This window comes from Schistocerca gregaria, chromosome 2 (assembly GCF_023897955.1).
Source record: "Schistocerca gregaria isolate iqSchGreg1 chromosome 2, iqSchGreg1.2, whole genome shotgun sequence".
Lineage (NCBI taxonomy): Eukaryota > Metazoa > Arthropoda > Insecta > Orthoptera > Acrididae > Schistocerca > Schistocerca gregaria.
Genome location: NC_064921.1, coordinates 930,124,091 through 930,144,489, shown reverse-complemented (window position 1 = coordinate 930,144,489; position 20,399 = coordinate 930,124,091). Strand labels below are relative to the sequence as shown.

Genomic DNA, 20,399 nt, shown 5'->3' with positions numbered 1-20,399 from the left:
TTTATATGTTGCCTGTAATGTTTGTTGTATGTATGAATCTTTGCTAAATTACTTCAATATCTAGTCCTTAGAATTGCAATACAAACTGTATTTTATCTTGTAAGTACCTAACCATGTCCAATATCCTTGTATATATACATGTAGGATTTGAAGGACTAAATAAATAAATAAACTAACATCTTATTTAAATATCCAGACGAAATATAACATTTATATCGAGTTGTCAGTGCGCCAGAAAATACTGTGGGGTAGTTGCTGCACGTAATTGTGCAAAGCAGAATGTGAGGAATGTATTGTGAAATGACAAAAATATAACACGTAGGAGTCCGTAGTTAAAAAGTAATTGCATTTTCTTCTTTCCACATATTACCGAATCATTAATTGTACATAAATGACTCCGTTGTTGTCCATTTCTGACCCATATCTACATATATTTATCTATGTGTAGTTTACGATTAATTATTGTAAAATGTTGACTTTGTTAACTGTTTCATGCAAAACTTTGCAGTTCCTGGGGATGGAGGAAGTCAATTGGAAGCTAAGTTGCACAAACCTGCAGTTGTTCACTATTTGTGTGAAAAGACAACAAATGATTTCTTCAGCTTGTGGTTGAACTTGGAGCTGCTTGTCCCTGTAATTATAGACTGTTGGGTAAGCAGAGAGTTAGTTATTTATCTATGTTGTAACAGTTATTGCATAATGAAATGTATTTTTCAGGGTATTTTGTATGATTTGTTGTAAACATATTTATTTGATAATACATTCCAGATAGATAACATGAAACTTGTGTACAACAATCAGACAAGAACAACTTCAAACTCTGATGGTGTAGAAATCCGAATTCCAGGATTTGGAAATTCAACTACTGTGGAATGGATAGATCCAAGCATGGCATCTGAGGGAGCTTACTTTAAGGACATTGCAAACACATTAGTACCCCTTGGATATGAAAGAAATATATCAATAAGAGGTGCCCCTTATGATTTCAGAAAGGCTCCTAGTAAGTGATTTTATCAGCATTATTTATTTTTCTGCAATGTAATGTTTTCAGAGATCACATTCTTTTTTCTCTCTTTATTGCAGATGAAAATCAACAGTACTTTGCAGATCTCAAAAAGCTGGTTGAAGAGACCTATGGATTAAATGGAAACAAACAAGTTATATTTTTGGCTCATAGCATGGGAGCATTGATGACATTGCACTTTCTGCAAATGCAAACACAGAGTTGGAAAGACAAACATATTCGTGCTTTGGTTACTCTTTCTGGGGCTTGGGGAGGCTCACTCAAAGCCTTGAAAGTTTATATGGTCGGTACGTGAATTGTAGATGGTATTTATAACTTTAGTTTACTCTGATATGTCGTTTCGATTGTAGTGAAGAAAAATGCTGAAACACTGAAAATATATTGGAGAAAAATGGTAATAATGTATTGCATATGTAAATGAATGCTGAAGTGTGTAATTAACATGTTCATTGTTGAGAAATGTGCAATATCAAAATATTCCATCTTGTCAGTTGGAACAGTTTTTCTGTCCATTCATTCGGAATGAAAACATCACAGCTGTTAAGCCAATAGATGTTTGTAATGAGCTGCTCATACTTCCAAAGGGGTGTTGCCTTCATTTTGTGTGGATTGCCCATGGAAAGGATGGGGTCTAGCAGTGAATTAGTGATATGTATAGAAACCACGGGGGAAGGGAAACAAGCCCAGGAAAGATGTGGAGTATGACTACAGAGCAGCAGTTTGTAGAACAAAAGGATATTAGAGGATACAGTTACATTTTATGCATAGCAGATCGCACAAATATAAGAAAAATCATAAATCTGACACAAAATTTACCCTATATATGCTGAAAATTGGATTTTTAAGGGTGCCTTTTTTATCATTTTGACAGCATGTCATCTGCAAAGTAGGCATGGAAAAAAATATGTTTTTTTGAAATACTTTTTCTGTGGGTAGTGGTTGTGTGTGTTACTGTACTTACATTTTTCCATTGTGTTGTGGATTTTTTTTTTCTGTTTGTGGATATTTTACACAGAATGAGAGTTGAGCAAATGCTTGAGTCTTCTTAATGACTGAGAGGCACTACATTATTGTTGCAGCTCACTTATTCACTGTTTTGCTTCTTTTCTGTGGGGCACTAATTTTTAATGTTTCATGAGAACTGTTGTGGTGTCTCCAGGCTGTTTGTTTGTATGATAACTGTGTTTTGGGTGGGGAAAGTGTCGTCGTATTATTTAGTGTTACACTTCCATTCAACACTTTCTTTACTTGTATCACTGTTTTTTGTAAATGGTAGATCTCCTCTATTGAAAGGTTTTAATATAGACTTTAGTTTTCTTTGAGGATCTTAAGAGCAGTCTGAATGTTGTTTGGTTGGTGGGTTTCTTGTATGAGATGGTCTGTAAAAATGGTTGAAGATTAAGGTGAAGGATAAGAAAAAGCGAGATCATTGACATAATACTATGGATTATGAGGAAATTGAATCTATTGCCAAAGGAAAGCTACTTATGTAACTGCTTACAATAAACCTGTTTCAAAGCTAATGACACACTCGTGCTAAGGAGCAAGAGTGATCATCTTACTGAAGAAAATGCTGCTGATGTGGTGACTGTGATCAGCAACAGACACCTTGCTTTTCCTGATGGCCTTCACTGAGAGAAGTAGACACCTGGAACCTGTTAAGATCTCAGCATCTCACCAACTGGTCCCATCTGTAAGGAAGCTGCGAAATGTCCTCGTAAGGAGCTCCTCAGCCTTTTCTCTTAGTAGCAAAGGCTTTGTGCTATAGGGCTGTGCTACCATCTGTCCCTGGAATGATGTGTTTGAAAGGCTCATTAATTTAGGAGACTTTTGTACAGGAACAGCTTCTTGCCTGCTTTTAGGTTCCCTTTCTGTTCTCTGATTTGCACAGGTGCTGCAGTAGGCAGGACCAACAGATTTGCATTCTAGTAATCACTCTCTAGAGTGGATGCCTTCAGTGATCAAATAAAACCTTCAATTATGGATGCTAAGAAGGACCGATGTGTCAATTATTTAGTCGTATCATATTGACAGTGTTGTTCACCGTGTCACTGATACCTTCAGATCAAGTTTTGTAATGTCGAGAGACAGCCTGTTTTTGGTGGATTGGAGAAAGCCTTTTAGCAGTTTGTGTGGGTGGAGGGGCTGATTCTAAAGTATTTAAAATTTAGCCTATTAACCCATTAACATACTGACTTTTTACTAGTTATATATGTCTCAAAAAATAGTGTTTGTTATTAATGAAGAATTTTCTTTAATGGTGACATTACAGACAGATATATAAAGAAAGCTTCTAAAGCTCAAAATAATGAGTTAAAATTTTTTGAAGATCACCTGTACTAAAGTCATAAGTGTAATTGAGCACTGCACTTTTACTAAAGTATTTTGAAACTAAATCATTTTTTAGGTTCTGTGTAGGTATGAAGTTGAACCATGTATTTCACAATGTTTTCCTGTGAACAGAAATTTTGGGAGGAGCTGGCTGGAGCACAGTAGATGAATTTATCACATACCGTGAGCAAGCACTTGTCTGTCATCTGACAAACTGTCATTACTATCGGTCTCTGTTGAAGTAACACCACATTTTTCTTAACCTTCTCAGCCACTAATTCTGTGTCAAACTCAGGATCTCTATAGCCATCCATTTTTGGAAGCACTGCCTAGGCAACAATAGATGACAGAGGCTGAAGGTCTCTGTTATGGTTTAGAGTATCCCAAGCTGCACACAGTAAAGACAGTCTGGTGGCAACCACCCCAACCAAAAAATGACTGCCACACTAGAAATGTAGGACTGTATGCACTCCAGTGGTTGAATACATAACTGTCAGCACTAAAATGAATGCAAGAAGATTTTTTTCCAGAGGTTTGTTATTAAGTTGCCTGGCTATGCTTGGGATTTGAAGTTTGTCAAAATAATAAAAATGAGAACTTGGGATTTTATGTTACTGGGTTAACTAAATGGCAGAATGGCCTTGCTCATTAATCCAGGGATAACTAAAATATGACATCTCATTAGAAAAAGCAAGAAAATATCTTGAAAGAATTCATGAATTTCATTAAACATTTCACATAGCTACATTGTACAAGGAATCAGTAATAGGGATTTTGGGCAAGGACAATACACTTATTTGGTGCATAATTTGAGTAAAACAGACCACTCACCGAATAGAAGAAGCGTTGACTCTTCGACAGGCACACACAAAAGAGAATGACAATTTTGTTAACTTTCAGTATAAATTCTTTGATGAGCTGGATTACAAGGCATACAGAATCCAGCATTTTAAAGAGAATGGAAATATACCATCAGACTTTAGAAGATAACAGCACCAGATAAATCTGATTAAAAACAGCCTTGGGTGCAAAATAGCAATTATTTAAAGATGTGTTTCATCCTTTTGGGGCATCATTAGGTTATTTGGTATTCTGCAAATAAGCATTCATCAAAAATCATGCAAGACAGGGCATGGACCTTACACATGCTAGCACCCACAGATGCAGAGGTGCAGAAACATGACCATGCTTACAAATCAGTACAATGTGGCATCTGCATAAACTGTAGTAGTTTCCCCTGTTTTTAGAAATGTGTATGCCACGTTTGTATAGAGTTGTAAGAATCATACTACTTTTGCACTTCTACACCTGCAGATACTTGCATTCTTTTAATGAAAGCTTATTTGCAGAGTACTGTATAATCTGATGGTGCCCGGAAGGGTTCAATGGTTTATTAAATAATAATTTTACAACCAAGAATTTTTTTTAATAATTTGTAACAATTGCTGTATCAGCCAGCCAGTGGAGTGGAAAAGATTCTTGGATAAATGCGAGAGCTATTTTTCAGTTATCTCACAGCTCATGCATCCAAATACACTAGTAGACTAGAATAACATACAGAAAGAGGGAATTGAGAAACTGTTAAATGGCAATCAGCTTGACTTCTGGAAAGGTAAAGGCACCAGAGAAGCAATTCTGGTGTTCACTTGCAAATGGGAGTAAGACCCAAGAAAGGCAAATCAAGAGAATTTCATTGGATTTGTTGATCTCCAAAAAGTGTTTGACAATCTAATGTGGTTTAGGATGATTGAAATCTTTGGGAAATGCAATAGGGAAAGACAAGTAATATATGAAATTTGTAAGAAGATAGAGGAATGAAAGGCCAAGAGAGAAATGCATGGATTAAAAAGGGAGAAAGATAGGTATACAGTTTTCCTCTTCTGTATTTCATTCTGTCTACTGATAAAGTAATTAAAGAAAGGTTCAGAGCTGGAATTAAAATCCAGGATGAAAGGATATCAAAGGTAATATTTGCTGATGACTGACAGTCATCCTCAGTGAAAAGGAGGAAGAATATTATATATATGAGCTGCTGAGCATAGAAGATGTATCAAGGGTAAACCAAAGAGTGATGAAATTTTGAGCAATAGTAGAAATAAGATTAGTGACAAACTTGATATCAAAATTTGGGACCACATATCAGATGAATTGAAAGCATGGTAGAGCAAGGATGACATAAGAAATGATTTTTGGAAGTCAAGAAACTCTACATCCACGTGATTGATTTGAGTCATGACTTTCAACATGTCATGGGGGAATAGTGTGGGTCACGTTTTCTGTGAACAATGTTTACAGAAAACACATTGGTTGGAACAAAGGAGTTCTTCATGTTTGAGATATCTCATTATGTTTGAGCTAGGAATATGTTATATGATGTGGCAATAGATAGATGTCAGTGATATTAGATAATAGTTTTGTGAATAACTTTTGATATTCTTTTTGTAGATTGATATGGCCTGTGCTTTCTTTTAACTAATGGCCACAGATTTTTGTTGGAGGGATATATTATGATTAATAGGGGCCAACTTGGCTACAAATTACGTATAGAATCTGACAAGGATTCCATCAAGCCCTTGGGCCTTATTTCAGTCTTAGCAATATCAACTGTTTTCAGTGTCAGTGTTACTAATTACAAGCATATCACTCATCTTCACAGTGGTGTATTGAACTGTTGTAGTACCCCTGGCTCTTCCTGTAAATGAAAATTTAGCTCAAAATCTTTGATTTTGCTTTGTTAGCATCAGTGTCTGCTTCTGTGATCCACAAGTGTCTGGGCACTAACTTTAGGGCCATTAACAGCCTTAACAGGTGACCATAATTTCTTTGGGGTTTGTGAGAGGTCTTTCAGTAAGGTTCTGCCATTGTAGGCATTGGAGACTTCACATATTGCCCCATTTACACCAAAATATATTTCATTTAATATCTCCGTCTACTGCCATCTGCTTTGTTTTACATGTATTGTGCAATAGTCATTGCTTCTGTAGTAGTTTCTGCACAAAAATTATACATTCTGTGGGTTTCAAATATATCCATTAGTTTATAATTTATAAAAAACAGCCACCAGCCACATGTATGGTTAAAAAAGGTTTATTTTCTTAAGAAGAAAAGAAAAAAAGAAAAGAAAAAAAAGAAAAGGAAAAAAAAGAAAATAAAATATACCTTTGTAAACCATACATGTGGCTGGTAGCTGTTTTTTATAAATTATAAACCTTATAGTACAACAGCCATGTTTCTCAACATGTCGACTTTCGACAAAATAGCATATACATTAGTTATTAGACTATTCTTCTAATCCTGAGGCACAGCCCCCCCCCTCTCTCTCTCTCTCTCTCTCTCTCTCTCTCTCTCTCTCTCTCTCTCTCTCTATGTCAAAATAGTGAAATACTTTTTCATTACAAAAAGTTTAAACAGCTATATACAGTGAAATTCAGGTAAGATTTTCACCTAAAATATTTCCAGAACAATGTTTTTTTTTCACCCATGTGAATGCTGAGAAAGTGTTCACTAAATGCTGAATAACCTCTTTTCACAGCTTTATTGATTACAGAGGTATCAGTATGAGCTTCACATGTTCAAATGGAACTATTGTAATTTTTGCTGCCAGTTCTGGAAGATAAGAATTCAATGGCATTTTAATCGTCAAAATCCAGTAAGTAATTTTAAAGTAATTACAATATTTAGAACTTAGAATTTATCTGCTTTGAACATGAAACATTTGCCTTATGTGAAAGACCATGATTCCTTAGTCATATAAGGAAATAAATTGGATAAAGAGAAAACAGTGTGTTCCATCGGTGCAATTCTGGTATAGAGCAGCACAGAAGAATTATAGCTTCCATTCTAACTGTGTTCACGTGTTGCTTAATTTGAAAAAGTAAATGTCTTTTAGAAATCAGGAGAAACTAAATATGCTGCTTCATCATGGAGAATACAGAAGGAATACAAAGAGAACAACTGAGTTGTATGCAACAAGGTCCAGACATTGTGTCCAACAAGAATGACAATTCAGTGAATGCCCAAACAATTGTCATTGGAAGGGCACTAGAATACAATGCAGGTCATAAGGAGCAAGCCTTAAATGAGCGAAGGGAATGAAAGATGTTCTGGCAGCTGTTGTTAGTAATCTGCATGTTATCCCCAGAGAAATGTGAGTGCCTTTGGAATATGTCACCTGAGTGTTGTCTGCAAACTGGTTCCACCCGTATCATGTGTAGTTTTGCCAGCAGATTAACCAGTAGGACGGCAGAAAACACATGCAATTCCATTGCTTGGTTATGATGTGATGTCAGGACAATAGGTTCTTTCTTCAAAGAATTCTCTTTAGTCATGAAGCTAACTTTGTAGATCATGGAAAGCTGAGTGTAAGGAGTATACATTATTGAGACACTGAGAATCTGCATGGCTGAGGCTGGTTGAACATTTGATGCAAGATTATTGGAGGCTAAGTGATTGGTCATTACTTCATTGAAGAAATCATAATGGGTAAAATACTTCCACAATTTCTTACTGAGACACTATCTGCTCTCCTAGAAGAAGTACCACTTGAAATATGTAGATGTTTGTGGTACTAACATGTTGGATATCTTACTCACTGTTATCTTATGGCTAGGAAAGCTTTTGCTCTGCTTTTTCTGGTTGGTGAATAGGACATGAAGGTATTATCAGTTGGCCTGCCCATTCACGTGACTTAATGCCGCAGGGTGTTTTTTTTTTTTTTTTCACTGAGGTAAACTAAAAAGTGAAAGCTGTGCAAAAGCTCCAATGTCCCAAGAGGATTGTTGTTAAAGAATATGCAATCATATTGACGGAACCTCTTCAGTGTGTCCAGAAGTCCTTGCACCAGAGACTGCGAATACATTTGAAAACACAAACTGAGTTGTGTTTATGAGCTCATTCTTCTGTGATATCCATTTTATTGCTATTGAAGGTACACTGCAAAATTGCGAGAGTGCATCTTGACATTACACACACAGTGTGAAATTATTGTTGTTGTTGTTATTATTTAACAGTCTGTATACTTTGTCTCTGTTCTACAAATCCGTTCAATTTTTGACATGAACCTTTCTTTCAAGGCATTGATAGGAAAAAGTGTAGCACTGTTACTGTAGTCAACTGGTGAATACTTCGTAGATGCCACATTACCCAAATGTGATGTACATAAGTTTTGATTTAAATGTTTCTCCAGCATTCCACTTTTTTGAGTAGACACTATTGGTTGTATCAAGTTGGGGTGCCCATCAGTCTGACACAATAGTTCTGAGTAACAGCATAAAGTTAAGCTTGAGAATGCTGCCGGTTTCATGTTCAAAACAGGTAAAACATAAGTTCTAAATACTGTAATTTCTCTGAAACTGCTAACTGGATTTTGAAGAGTGAGATATTGTTGAATTCGTATCATTCAGAACTGCAGTACTAGTAGAAGAAACTACTATAATTCCATTTGAAAAGGCAAAGTTAACACTGATATCTCTGCAATTAATAAAACAGATATCTTAAATGGCTAAGGAAGTGTCTGAGGTGAGCAGCTTAGCTGAACTATCATGTAGTAGCTGGTGACAACAAGAGAAGCCTCATCATGCCTGGGAACCGTTTTAGCTAATGATCAAAGAAGTATAACAGGTATTTTGTAAAATATTGTGGTGGGGGAGATTTTAATGTGTTTTGGAATTTTGATTCTTCATATGTTTTTTGCTGTCTGTCAAGTGCACACAGGTATCTAGTAAGCTACTTTAGCTTTTATTTAGCTTGTAATATATTTTAGGCCAGTAAATCTGTTTTTTGTAGGTGATGTCACTAATGCACATTTATGCAATGGCTTAAATGTCCTGTACTGTATTCCAACCCTCCCCCTAGTGTGTCACCAAGTGGAAGAAAGTTACACTGTTGACTGTGATCCATCTTTATGATGTGTAAGTTAAGCCCAGTGGATGTATTTTTGCATAATTTTTTGGGCATAATTCTACTTTCTTACGTAATTTTTCACATTTTTTGCACCACCATGGATCCTTGCTCCTTCCATCTGTGTAAATACAGAAAAGTTTCCTTATCCCTAGCCAGATCCCAGTCCCACATACTGTTCTTGCGTTGTTGCTTGGCTCATGAAATCCCCCTAATGGCCTTACCACCAAATTACTCATCTCTGGTTGCCACCCCTCCTTCCACAATGACCTCCACCTGTTCAGATTCCGCCAATTCTTAGCCCTCACCAACATAGTCCTGCAAAACCATATCAACCAAGCCCAGTCCTCCTTGCAGTACCTTCTCTCCATCCACAAAATTCTCCTGCCATGTAATCCCAAATTCCTGGAACCTCCATAACACACATTGAAACTCTTCCTCTGCAGGAACTTGAGCACCATGCACAATGCCACCTCAAAAAGCTCTCCATCCTGCTCACTTCCTACTCCTGCTTTGGAGTGCTGTCCACCACTTCTACAACAACCTCCAAACATCCCCCACACCTCCTCATAGCTGATAAATCGTGTCTCGCAGACCTACAACACTTACCCCACCCTCCAAAACTCCCTCCCACCACCACACAACCCAGAACCTAAACAGATCTGCAACACAGGTATGAACCGTCCTCCAGGAGCCTTAGTCCCACAGAAATATCAGTCCTTGCCAAAGGCCTCACATTTGCCCCATTTCCAAATTCAACCATGTTGGCCTTCTCTCCTTCTCCTGGTCCCTACAATGGAAACACTTTTTCGCCACCAACCAGATTCAACCAAAGACCAATATTGAACCTTGCCTAATTCAGTTCATTCCTCCATCCAATTGTGATCCAACCCCACTGTCTCCAAACCACCCTGTTAACTTTCCAGAATTTCTTAACCTCGAACCTTGCCTCACCATCATTTCCCAAATCCCTAACCATGCAAACTAACGTTTCATCCACAGAAACAACCGCAGTCCACCATCTAAAATCTGATCCCATCCTTATAATTCTACCTGCAGACAAAGGCTCCACTACCGTTGTTTTGCACCGCAAGGATTATGTGGCACAAGGACTCCGTCAGCTTTCAGATACTTCCATGTACAAACCATGCCACAGTAATCCCATTCCAGTCATCCAGCAGGATATACAGTCACTACTCAAATCCTTAGGCCCATCCCAGAACCTCTCCCCAAGTCCATCTCTCTACTTACCCCTACCACTCCCCCCACTCCCACCTTCTACATGCTTCCTAAAGTCCATAGACTCAACCACCCAGGAAACCCCATTGTAGCCAGTTACTGTGCCCCCACTGAGAGAATCCCTGCTCTTGTAGACCAACACCTTCAACCTATTACCCGGAACCTACCCTCCTATATAAAAGATACCAACCATTTCCTCGACTGACTCCACAGTTCCTGTCCTTTTACCACATAGTGCCATGCTTGTCACTATTGATGTCACCTCCCTATACACTAACATTCCTAATGTCCATGGCCTTACTGCTATCAAACACTACCTTTCCAGATGTCCTATGGATTCCAAACCAACAACCTCCTAGCTGGTCTCCATGACCAACTCTATCCTCACCCACAATTACTTCTCCTTTGAAGGTATTACCTACAAACAAATCTGCGGTACGGCTATGGGCATCCGCATGGCACCATCCTATGCTAACCTATTCATGGGCCATCTATAGGAATCCTTCCTAAAAACCCAGAATCCTAAACCCCTCACCTGGTTCAGATTCAATGATGACATCTTTGCTATCTGGACTGAAGGTGAGGACATGTTATTCACATTCAGCCAGAACCTCAACAACTTCTCCCCCGTTTGCTTAACCTGGTCCTACTCAACCCAACAAGCCACCTTCCTAGATGTTGACCTCCACCTCACTACCTCCGTCCTTATCAAACCTACTAACCACCGGAAATACGTCCACTTCGACAGCTGCCACCCATTCCATACCAAGAAGTCTCTTCCGTACAGCCTAGCCACCTGTATTCGTCGCATCTGTAGTGACGAGAAGTCCCTCTCAAAATATACTGAGTGTCTCACTGAAGCCTTCATTGACCATAATAATCTTCCCATCCCTGTACAAAAACAAATTTCCCGTGCCTTATCTTTCCTGTCTCTCACCACCTCACAAAGTCCCACAGTCCGGCCACAGAGGAGCAGTCCCCTCGTAACTCAGTACCATCCGGGACTGGAGCAACTGAATTACATTTTCTGCCAGGGTTTCGATTACCTCTCGTCATGCTCTGAAATGTCCTGCCCACTATCCTCTCACCCCTCCTACCGTGGTATTCCACAGTCCACTGAACCTACACAATATACTCGTCCACCCTGACACAACCCCTGCTCCTAATCCCTTACCTCATGGCTCATACCCCTATAATAGACCTAGATGCAAGACTTGTCCCATACATCCTCCTACCAACACCTAATCCAGTCCGGTCACTAACATCACCACAGTGCTACCTGTGAAACCAGTAATGTGATTTACAAGCTAAGCTGCAACAACTGTGCTGCATTATATGTAGGCATGACAACCAACAAGCTGTATGTCCACATAAACGGCCACCGACAAACTGTGGAAAAAAAAAAAAAAAAAAAAAAAGAAAAAGAAAAAGGTGGACCACCCTGTTGCTGAACACACTGCCAAAAATAATATCCCTCATCTCAATGACTGCTTCACAGCCTGTGTAATATGGATTCTTCCCACCAACACCAGCTTTTCTGAATTGCGCTGGTGGGAACTTTCCCTGCAATACATCCTACGTTCCTGTAACCCTCCTGGCCTCAACCTCCGTTAGTCACTGTCCTCACCCATCCAGCCCCCTCTCTGTTCCCATTCCAGCACTACACAGCCATCATATCACCACCGCACACAGTCCTTTAATTTCTTTTTATTTCTCTCCTTTCCACTACTTACCCCTCCACCCTCCGCACCTTCTCTCCTGACCTCCATCTAAACTGCAATGCTTCATTGTCCGCCACTTCCACCATACTCTCCCTCCCGCTCCCCGCCCCAGCCTCATCCTTACCCCCAACCAGTCACCACTCCCACCATGCAGAGGTGCTGCTGCTCGCAGTGTGATCTCAGTTCTCTGAGACTGCACAGTGTGATCTCACTTCTCTGAGACTGCAGACGTGTAAAGCACTGGCAGGTTGATAGATACACAAACAAACATACACACAAAATTCAAGCTTTCGCAACCAATGGTTGCTTCATCCTGAAAGAGGGAAGGAGAGGGAAAGACGAAAGGATATGAGTTTTAAGGGAGAGTGTAAGGAGTCATTCCAATCCCGGGAGCGGAAAGACTTGCCTTAGGGGGAAAAAAAGGACAGGTATACACTCGCGCGCGCGCGCCCACACACACACACACACACACACATATCCATCCGCACATACACAGTCACAAGCAGACATTTGTAAAAGCAAAGAGTTTCGGTTTTTGGACAGAGATGTCAGTCGAGGCGGAAGTACAGAGGCAAAGATGTTGTTGAAAGACAGGTGAGGTATGAGTGGCGGCAACTTGAAATGAGCAGAGGTTGAGGCCTGGCGGATAATGAGAAGAGAGGATATACTGAAGGGCAAGTTCCCATCTCCGGAGTTCTGACAGGTTGGTGTTAGTGGGAAGTATCCAGATTACCCCGGACAGTGTAACACTGTGCCAAGATGTGCTGGCCATGCACCAAGCCATGTTTAACCACAGGGTGATCCTTATTACCAACAAACAGTCTGCCTGTGTCCATTCATGCGAATGGACAGTTTGTTGCTGGTCATTCCCACATAGAAAGCTTCACAGGGTAGGCAGGTCAGTTGGTAAATCATGTGGGTGCTTTCACACGTGGCTCTGCCTTTGATCGTGTACACCTTACAGGACTGGAGTAGGTGGTGGTGGCAGGGCGCATGGGACACGTTTTACACCGGGGGCGGTTACAAGGGTAGGAGCCAGACGGTAGGGAAGATGGTTTGGGGATTTCATAGGGATGAACTAAGAGGTTACGAAGGTTAGGTGGATGGTGGAAAGACACTCTTGGTCGAGTGGGGAGGATTTCATGAAGGATGGATCTGGTCTCAGGGCAGGATTTGGGGAAGTCGTACCCTGCTGGGGAGCCACATTCAGAGTCTGATCCAGTCCCAGAAAGTATCCTGTCACAAGTGGGACACTTTTGGGGTTCTTCTGTGGGAGGTTCTGGGTTCGAGGGGATGAAGGGATGAGGAAGTGGCTCTGGTTATTTGCTTCTGTACCAGGTCGGGAGGGTAGTTGTGAGATGCGAAAGCTGTTTCCAGGTTGTTGGTGTAATGGTTCAGGGATTCCGGACTGGAGCAGATTCGTTTTCCATGAAGACCTAGGCTGTAAGGAAGGGACCGTTTGATGTGGAATGGGTGTCAGCTGTCATAATGGAGGTATTGTTGCTTGTTGGTGGGTTTGATGTGGACGGACGTGTGAAGCTGGCCATTGGACAGATGGAGGTCAACGTCAAGGAAAGTGGCATGGGATTTGGAGTAGGACCAGGTGAGTCTGATGGAACCAAAGAAGTTGAGGTTGGAGAGGAAATTCTGGAGTTCTTCTTCACTGTGAGTCCAGATCATGAAGATGTCATCAATAAATCTGTACCAAACTTTGGGTTGGCAGGCTTGGGTAACCAAGAAGGCTTCCTCTAAGCGACCCATGAGTAAGTTGGCGTACGAGGGGGCCATGCTGGTACCCATGGCTGTTCCCTTTAATTGTTGGTATGTCTGTCCTTTGGAAGTGAAGTAGTTGTGGATCAGGATGAAGCTGGCTAAGGTGACGAGGAAAGAGGTTTTAGGTAGTGTGGCAGGCGATCGGCGTGAAAGGAAGTGCTCCATTGCAGCGAGGCCCTGGATGTGCGGGATATTCGTGTATAGGGAAGTGGCATCAATGGTTACAAGGATGGTTTCCGGGGGTAACAGACTGGGTACGGATTCCAGGCATTCGAGAAAGTGGTTGGTGTCTTTGATGAAGGATGGGAGACTGCATGTAATGGGTTGAAGGTGTTGATCTACGTAGGCAGAGATATGTTCTGTGGGGGCTTGGTAACCAGCTACAATGGGGCGGCCAGGATGTTTGGGTTTGTGAATTTTAGGAAGTAGGTAGAAGGTAGGAGTGCGAGGTGTCGGTGGGGTCAGGAGTTTGATGGAGTCAGGTGAAAGGTTTTGTAGGGGGCCTAATGTTCTGAGGATTCCTTGAAGCTCCGCCTGGACATCAGGAATGGGATTACCTTGGCAAACTTTGTATGTAGTGTTGTCTGAAAGCTGGCGCAGTCCCTCAGTCACATACTCCCGACGATCAAGTACCACGGTCATGGAACCCTTGTCCGCCGGAAGAATGGCGATGGATCGGTCAGCATTCAGATCACAGATAGCCTGGGCTTCAGTAGTGGTGATGTTGAGAGTAGGATTAAGGTTTTTTAAGAAGGATTGAGAGGCAAGGCTGGAAGTCAGAAATTCCTGGAAGGTTTGGAGAGGGTGATTTTGAGGAAGAGGAGGTGGGTCCCACTGTGACGGAGGACGGAACTGTTCCAGTCAGGGTTCAATTTGGATAGTGTCTTGGGGAGTTGGATCATTAGGAGTAGGATTAGGATCATTTTTCTTCATGGCAGAGTGATATTTCCAGCCGAGAGTATGAGTGTAGGACAATAAATCTTTGACGAGGGCTGTTTCCTTGAATCTGGGAGTGGGGCTGAAGGTGAGACCTTTGGATAGGAGCGAGGTTTTGGGTTGGGAGAGAGGTTGGGAGGAAAGGTTAACTACTGAATTAGGGTGTTGTGGTTCCAGATTGTGTTGATTCGAATTTTGAGGTTTTGGGGGGAGTGGGGCTGGAAGCGGGAGATTGAGTAGATGGGAGAAACTGGGTTTGTGTGCAATGAGAGGAGGTTGAGGTTTGCTGGAAAGGTTGTGAAGGGTTAGTGAGTTGCCTTTCCGGAGGTGGGAAACCAGGAGATTGGATATTTTTTTGACTTGGAGGGTGGCATGCTGTTCTAATTTGTGGTTGGCCTGTAGGAGGATGCTATGAACAGCCGGTGTGGATGTGGGAGAGGAAAGGTTGAGGACTTTTATTATGATAGGAGTTGACGGGTGTGTTCATCGGCTGAGTTGATGTGTAGGTGAAGGATTAGGTGAGTGAGGGCAATGGATTGTTCAGTTTGAAAGTGGTATAGGGACTGATGGAAAGAAGGGTTACAGCCAGAGATGGGAACTTTTAAGTGTGAGTCCTTTGGGGGTAAAGCCAAACGTCAGACAAGCCTGAGAAAATAAAATATGGGAGCGTAATCTGGCTAGGGTGAAGGCATGTTTGCAGAGGGAATGTAAATAAAACTTAATGGGGTTGTTGTGGGGGTGTTGTGAGGGTGACATGGTATTAGAAGGTGGAAAGTGTAACATGAGGCTGAAGTGAAAATAACTGACATCTCTGCCCAAAAACCCAAACTCTTTGCATTTACAAATGTCTGCTTGTGACTGTGTATGTGCGGATGGATATGTGTGTGTGTGTGTGTGTGTGTGTGTGTGTGTGTGTGTGTGTGTGTGTGTGTGTGTGTGTGTGCGCGCGCGCGCGCGCGCGCGCGCTAGTGTATACCTGTCCTTTCTTCCTGCTAAAGTAAATTTTTCCGCTCCCGGGATTGGAATGACTCCTTACCCTCTTCCTTAAAACCCATATATTTTCGTCTTTCCCTCTCCTTCCCTCTTCCTGATATCCTTTAGTCTTTCCCTCTCCTTCCCTCTTTCCTGACGAAGCAACCGTGGGTTGCGAAAGCTTGAATTTTGTGTGTATGTTTGTGTTTGTTTGTGTGTCTATCGACCTGCCAGCACTTTTGTTTGGTAAGTCACATCATCTTCATATATATAGTGCTGACATAGGCTTTAATGGCCGAAAGCTATAATTGTGTGTATCTTTTTGTTGTGCCTGTCGCAACTCAGCATCTCCGCTATATGTTGAGTAGTAACGTTCCTTCTCTGATATTGTTACATTCCACCCTGGATTTTCCGTTGTTTGATTAGATGATGACTATTAAGATATGATCTCTTAGGCCTTCTCAGCATGATTGATTAATGGTGTGCTGCTGTTATTTCCATTTTATGCAAAACATTATGATGAGTGATCCAACTGTCTTCTTCAGGGGTTGTGAATTTTGCTGTTACATTTTCTCGCTGTCTGGACTCAAACCAAATTGTTGGTTATGTCAGCACAGTATACCACACAGAAGCAAGACTTGCTTCTCACTAAAAAGTCCAAAATTTCCGTAGACATCATGAATGACTGATTGTAAACTTTTACTGATTAATCAAATTCTTCAGAAAACCAATGTCACTGAAAATTAAGGAAAATGCCTAGAGATGTGGATTATACAACCTCTCATCACAAGATCTGGCCATGGACTCGTCTCCTTCACGCAGAAAATTCCATTCCTGGTATCAGAGGTTGTGAAACATCTCTTCTTTGATTGGCCAAATATCACAGTAGTATTCATATTTAGATTTACATAACCCAGTACTCTTCCTCTTTGGACCAGTCCCACTTCTGAAATCAGTGTATATGAAATTACAAAATAACGCATTCCCAAGAATTGAAAGAAAACAAATTAACTCCATCTTTGAAACAATTGCATCAACTGATGAACTGTAATTGTTGAGGAAAAGGAAGTGAAAGTACATTGCAGTGTAAAAAGTATGATGATCCTCAACATTCAGAAGTTCGGTTTGAGGTCTACTGTAACCAAAAATCTGACAACGGATATGTATAACAATAATTCTAGTTGATATTGATTAACTCTGATTTGACAACAACCAGTAGCTTATTTAAATATGGTTTCATTGGGTTAATCGTGTGAAAGACTAAAGAAAGCAAAATATTCCTAAAGTACCAGAAACTGGCTGCTTTGCAATTTTTACTTTTCCTCACACCTCACATCAAGGGGGCACACTTCATTCTTAGCAATTTCAATGATCATACTCCACATATATTCATTCCTTTGTTCATATAAATATCACAACAAAAATGAAAATAATATCGCGCAACAGACAGACTAATAGTAGCAGTCTAAAATTGAAACTATTGCATAAATTTTAGGCTTTTCTTCAAAATGTTGTTTACACAATTACTGAATAATCAAATATTTTGTCAAAGTTCTTCACTGATTGCATAAAACATATTAACATGTCAGGAAGCTGTTCATCATAAAACATAATAAATTCCACATTTAGGTAATTTTTCACATTTTGCTAGTTGTTTTAAGTAATAAGCTTAGATTCCATATTTTTGCTAACCATCACCGTTACAAAAGGTAATGCAAGGTTTCATAACAATTGTGTTATTAGAAATGTCTTTAATAATTCATCGTAATGCACGTAATAAATGTGTCTTTGTTCAGTACAGTCCCTCAGCTTTGTCTGAAGAGCTGGCTGATTTACTTGTAACATATGTTAATCTCAGTGTGTGAAAGCACTCTGTAGGGTAATGACTTATTGAATATGCCAAGAAAGCTTCTTTCAGATTGTCTACTGGTGATGAAGATTGCTACACCTCAGGTCTACTCTCAGCCCCTTGAAGAAAAACTGAAAAATTTAGCAGAAAGTGCCAGCCTGCTAGAGAAATGAAATACAGGTCTGAAAGACTGAGAAGGAGATATTGAAGAAGTAAAGAAGGAAAAGAACTGATTATATCAGATGTTTTACATGAAGTGGATGAATGCAGGAAATGGAAGAACAACAATTTTGTAAAAGGAGGGAGCATGTAAAAACTGAATACTTTCACTTGTATACATGTAAATTGACTTGTCCACTGTCTTAGGCATAAGCAGCAAAGTACAAAAGAACACAAAAGAACTGGAAAGGTTAATAGATCAATCTAGAGACAAATGGATGAAACATCAGCATGAGGAGAAACATTACTGTACATAACAGCTAAGTATCTAACAAACAAAGAACCAAGATAAGTCAGAAAATGCCTGCTTGAAAGAGATGGAAAGACGACGCATGCATAGAAGAGAATAAACAGTTATGGAAGGATTATGTTGAAAAATTGAAGTACAAGGAGATAAATACAACTAAGATTGAAATGTGATGAAATGGAACATGGACCAAATACATTGAGGTGTGAAGTGGAGAAGGCTATTAAGGATCTCAGAAAGAGGAAATCAATGAGGCAAGATAAAAAAAAAAAAAAGCATCTAAAGGCTTTGGGAAATGGAGCGATATCCATAGTGACTAACCTTATTAAGATATGTGATGAGGGTATGTGGTCAGAGGATTTGCTTAAAACTATTCTAGTCCCTATATCAAAGATATAAACCATCGCATAATGCAAGGATTTCAGTATTGTTAATTTCATATGCCACATTACCAAGACCATGTGTAGCATTACTCAAAAGATGAGAAAGAAAAACTCATGAAAACATGGAGCAGTATCATATTGTGTCCAGAAAAGAAGGGGCATGAGTTATCATTACTGGATGTTTTAGAATGATAGAATAAAGAATGATAGAAATTAACAAGGATATTGCCTGCAATGAAGAGTTATTGAAAGAAAGATTGCAGGAAAGGGAGACAGGAGGAGGAGGAGAAGAAGAAGAAGAATTGGAAAGGTGGATGATATAAAAAATGAATGAAATTACCAACCACCATCTGCAGATATGTCAATGCAGTCTTTGATTGATCTACAACTTAAGCTTGGAGAGAATAAAATATGTGTGTGGAGTATGTCAATAATGTGTGGTAAAAGAAGCCTTACAAGACGGTAATTTTTTGATAGTGCATCCAACCTCATACTTCTTTGTTACTCTCCTCACATGTAACTCTTTATTTTCAGCTTTCTTTATTATTATTGTTGTTAGTACTACTACTACTACTACTACTACTACTACTACTACTACTACTCTTACTCTTATTAAATACACTCCTGGAAATTGAAATAAGAACACCGTGAATTCATTGTCCCAGGAAGGGGAAACTTTATTGACACATTCCTGGGGTCAGATACATCACATGATCACACTGACAGAACCACAGGCACATAGACACAGGCAACAGAGCATGCACAATGTCGGCACTAGTACAGTGTATATCCACCTTTCGCAGCAATGCAGGCTGCTATTCTCCCATGGAGACGATCATAGAGATGCTGGATGTAGTCCTGTGGAACGGCTTGCCATGCCATTTCCACCTGGCGCCTCAGTTGGACAAGCGTTCGTGCTGGACGTGCAGACCGCGTGAGACGACGCTTCATCCAGACCCAAACATGCTCAATGGGGGACAGATCCGGAGATCTTGCTGGCCAGGGTAGTTGACTTATACCTTCTAGAGCACGTTGGGTGGCACGGGATTCATGCGGACGTGCATTGTCCTGTTGGAACAGCAAGTTCCCTTGCCGGTCTAGGAATGGTAGAACGATGGGTTCGATGACGGTTTGGATGTACCGTGCACTATTCAGTGTCCCCTCGACGATCACCAGAGGTGTACGGCCAGTGTAGGAGATCGCTCCCCACACCATGATGCCGGGTGTTGGCCCTGTGTGCCTCGGTCGTATGCAGTCCTGATTGTGGCGCTCACCTGCACGGCGCCAAACACGCATACGACCATCATTGGCACCAAGGCAGAAGCGACTCTCATCGCTGAAGACGACACATCTCCATTCGTCCCTCCATTCACGCCTGTCGCGACACCACTGGAGGCGGGCTGCACGATGTTGGGGCGTGAGCGGAAGACGGCCTAACGGTGTGCGGGACCGTAACCCAGCTTCATGGAGACGGTTGCGAATGGTCCTCGCCGATACCACAGGAGCAACAGTGTCCCTAATTTGCTGGGAAGTGGCGGTGCGGTCCCCTACGGCACTGCGTAGGATCCTACGGTCTTGGCGTGCATCCGTGCGTCGCTGCGGTCCGGTCCCAGGTCGACGGGCACGTGCACCTTCCGCCGACCACTGGCGACAACATCGATGTACTATGGAGACCTCACGCCCCACGTGTTGAGAAATTCGGCGGTACGTCCACCCGGCCTCCCGCATGCCCGCTATACGCCCTCGCTCAAAGTCTGTCAACTGCACATACGGTTCACGTCCACGCTGTCGCGGCATGCTACCAGTG

General features: G+C 41.0%; 1 protein-coding gene across 1 annotated transcript in view; it reads left to right on the top strand.

Annotated features, from left to right (window-relative positions):
• LOC126335367 (phospholipase A2 group XV-like) overlaps positions 1-20,399 on the top strand; it is a 35,497-nt gene that overhangs the window by 2,944 nt on the left and 12,154 nt on the right. The window contains exons 2-4 of the mRNA XM_049998572.1: positions 509-651; positions 769-1,000; positions 1,084-1,311. Of these exons, the coding sequence (XP_049854529.1) occupies positions 509-651; positions 769-1,000; positions 1,084-1,311 (603 nt within the window). The remainder of the gene's footprint in view (positions 1-508; positions 652-768; positions 1,001-1,083; positions 1,312-20,399) is intronic.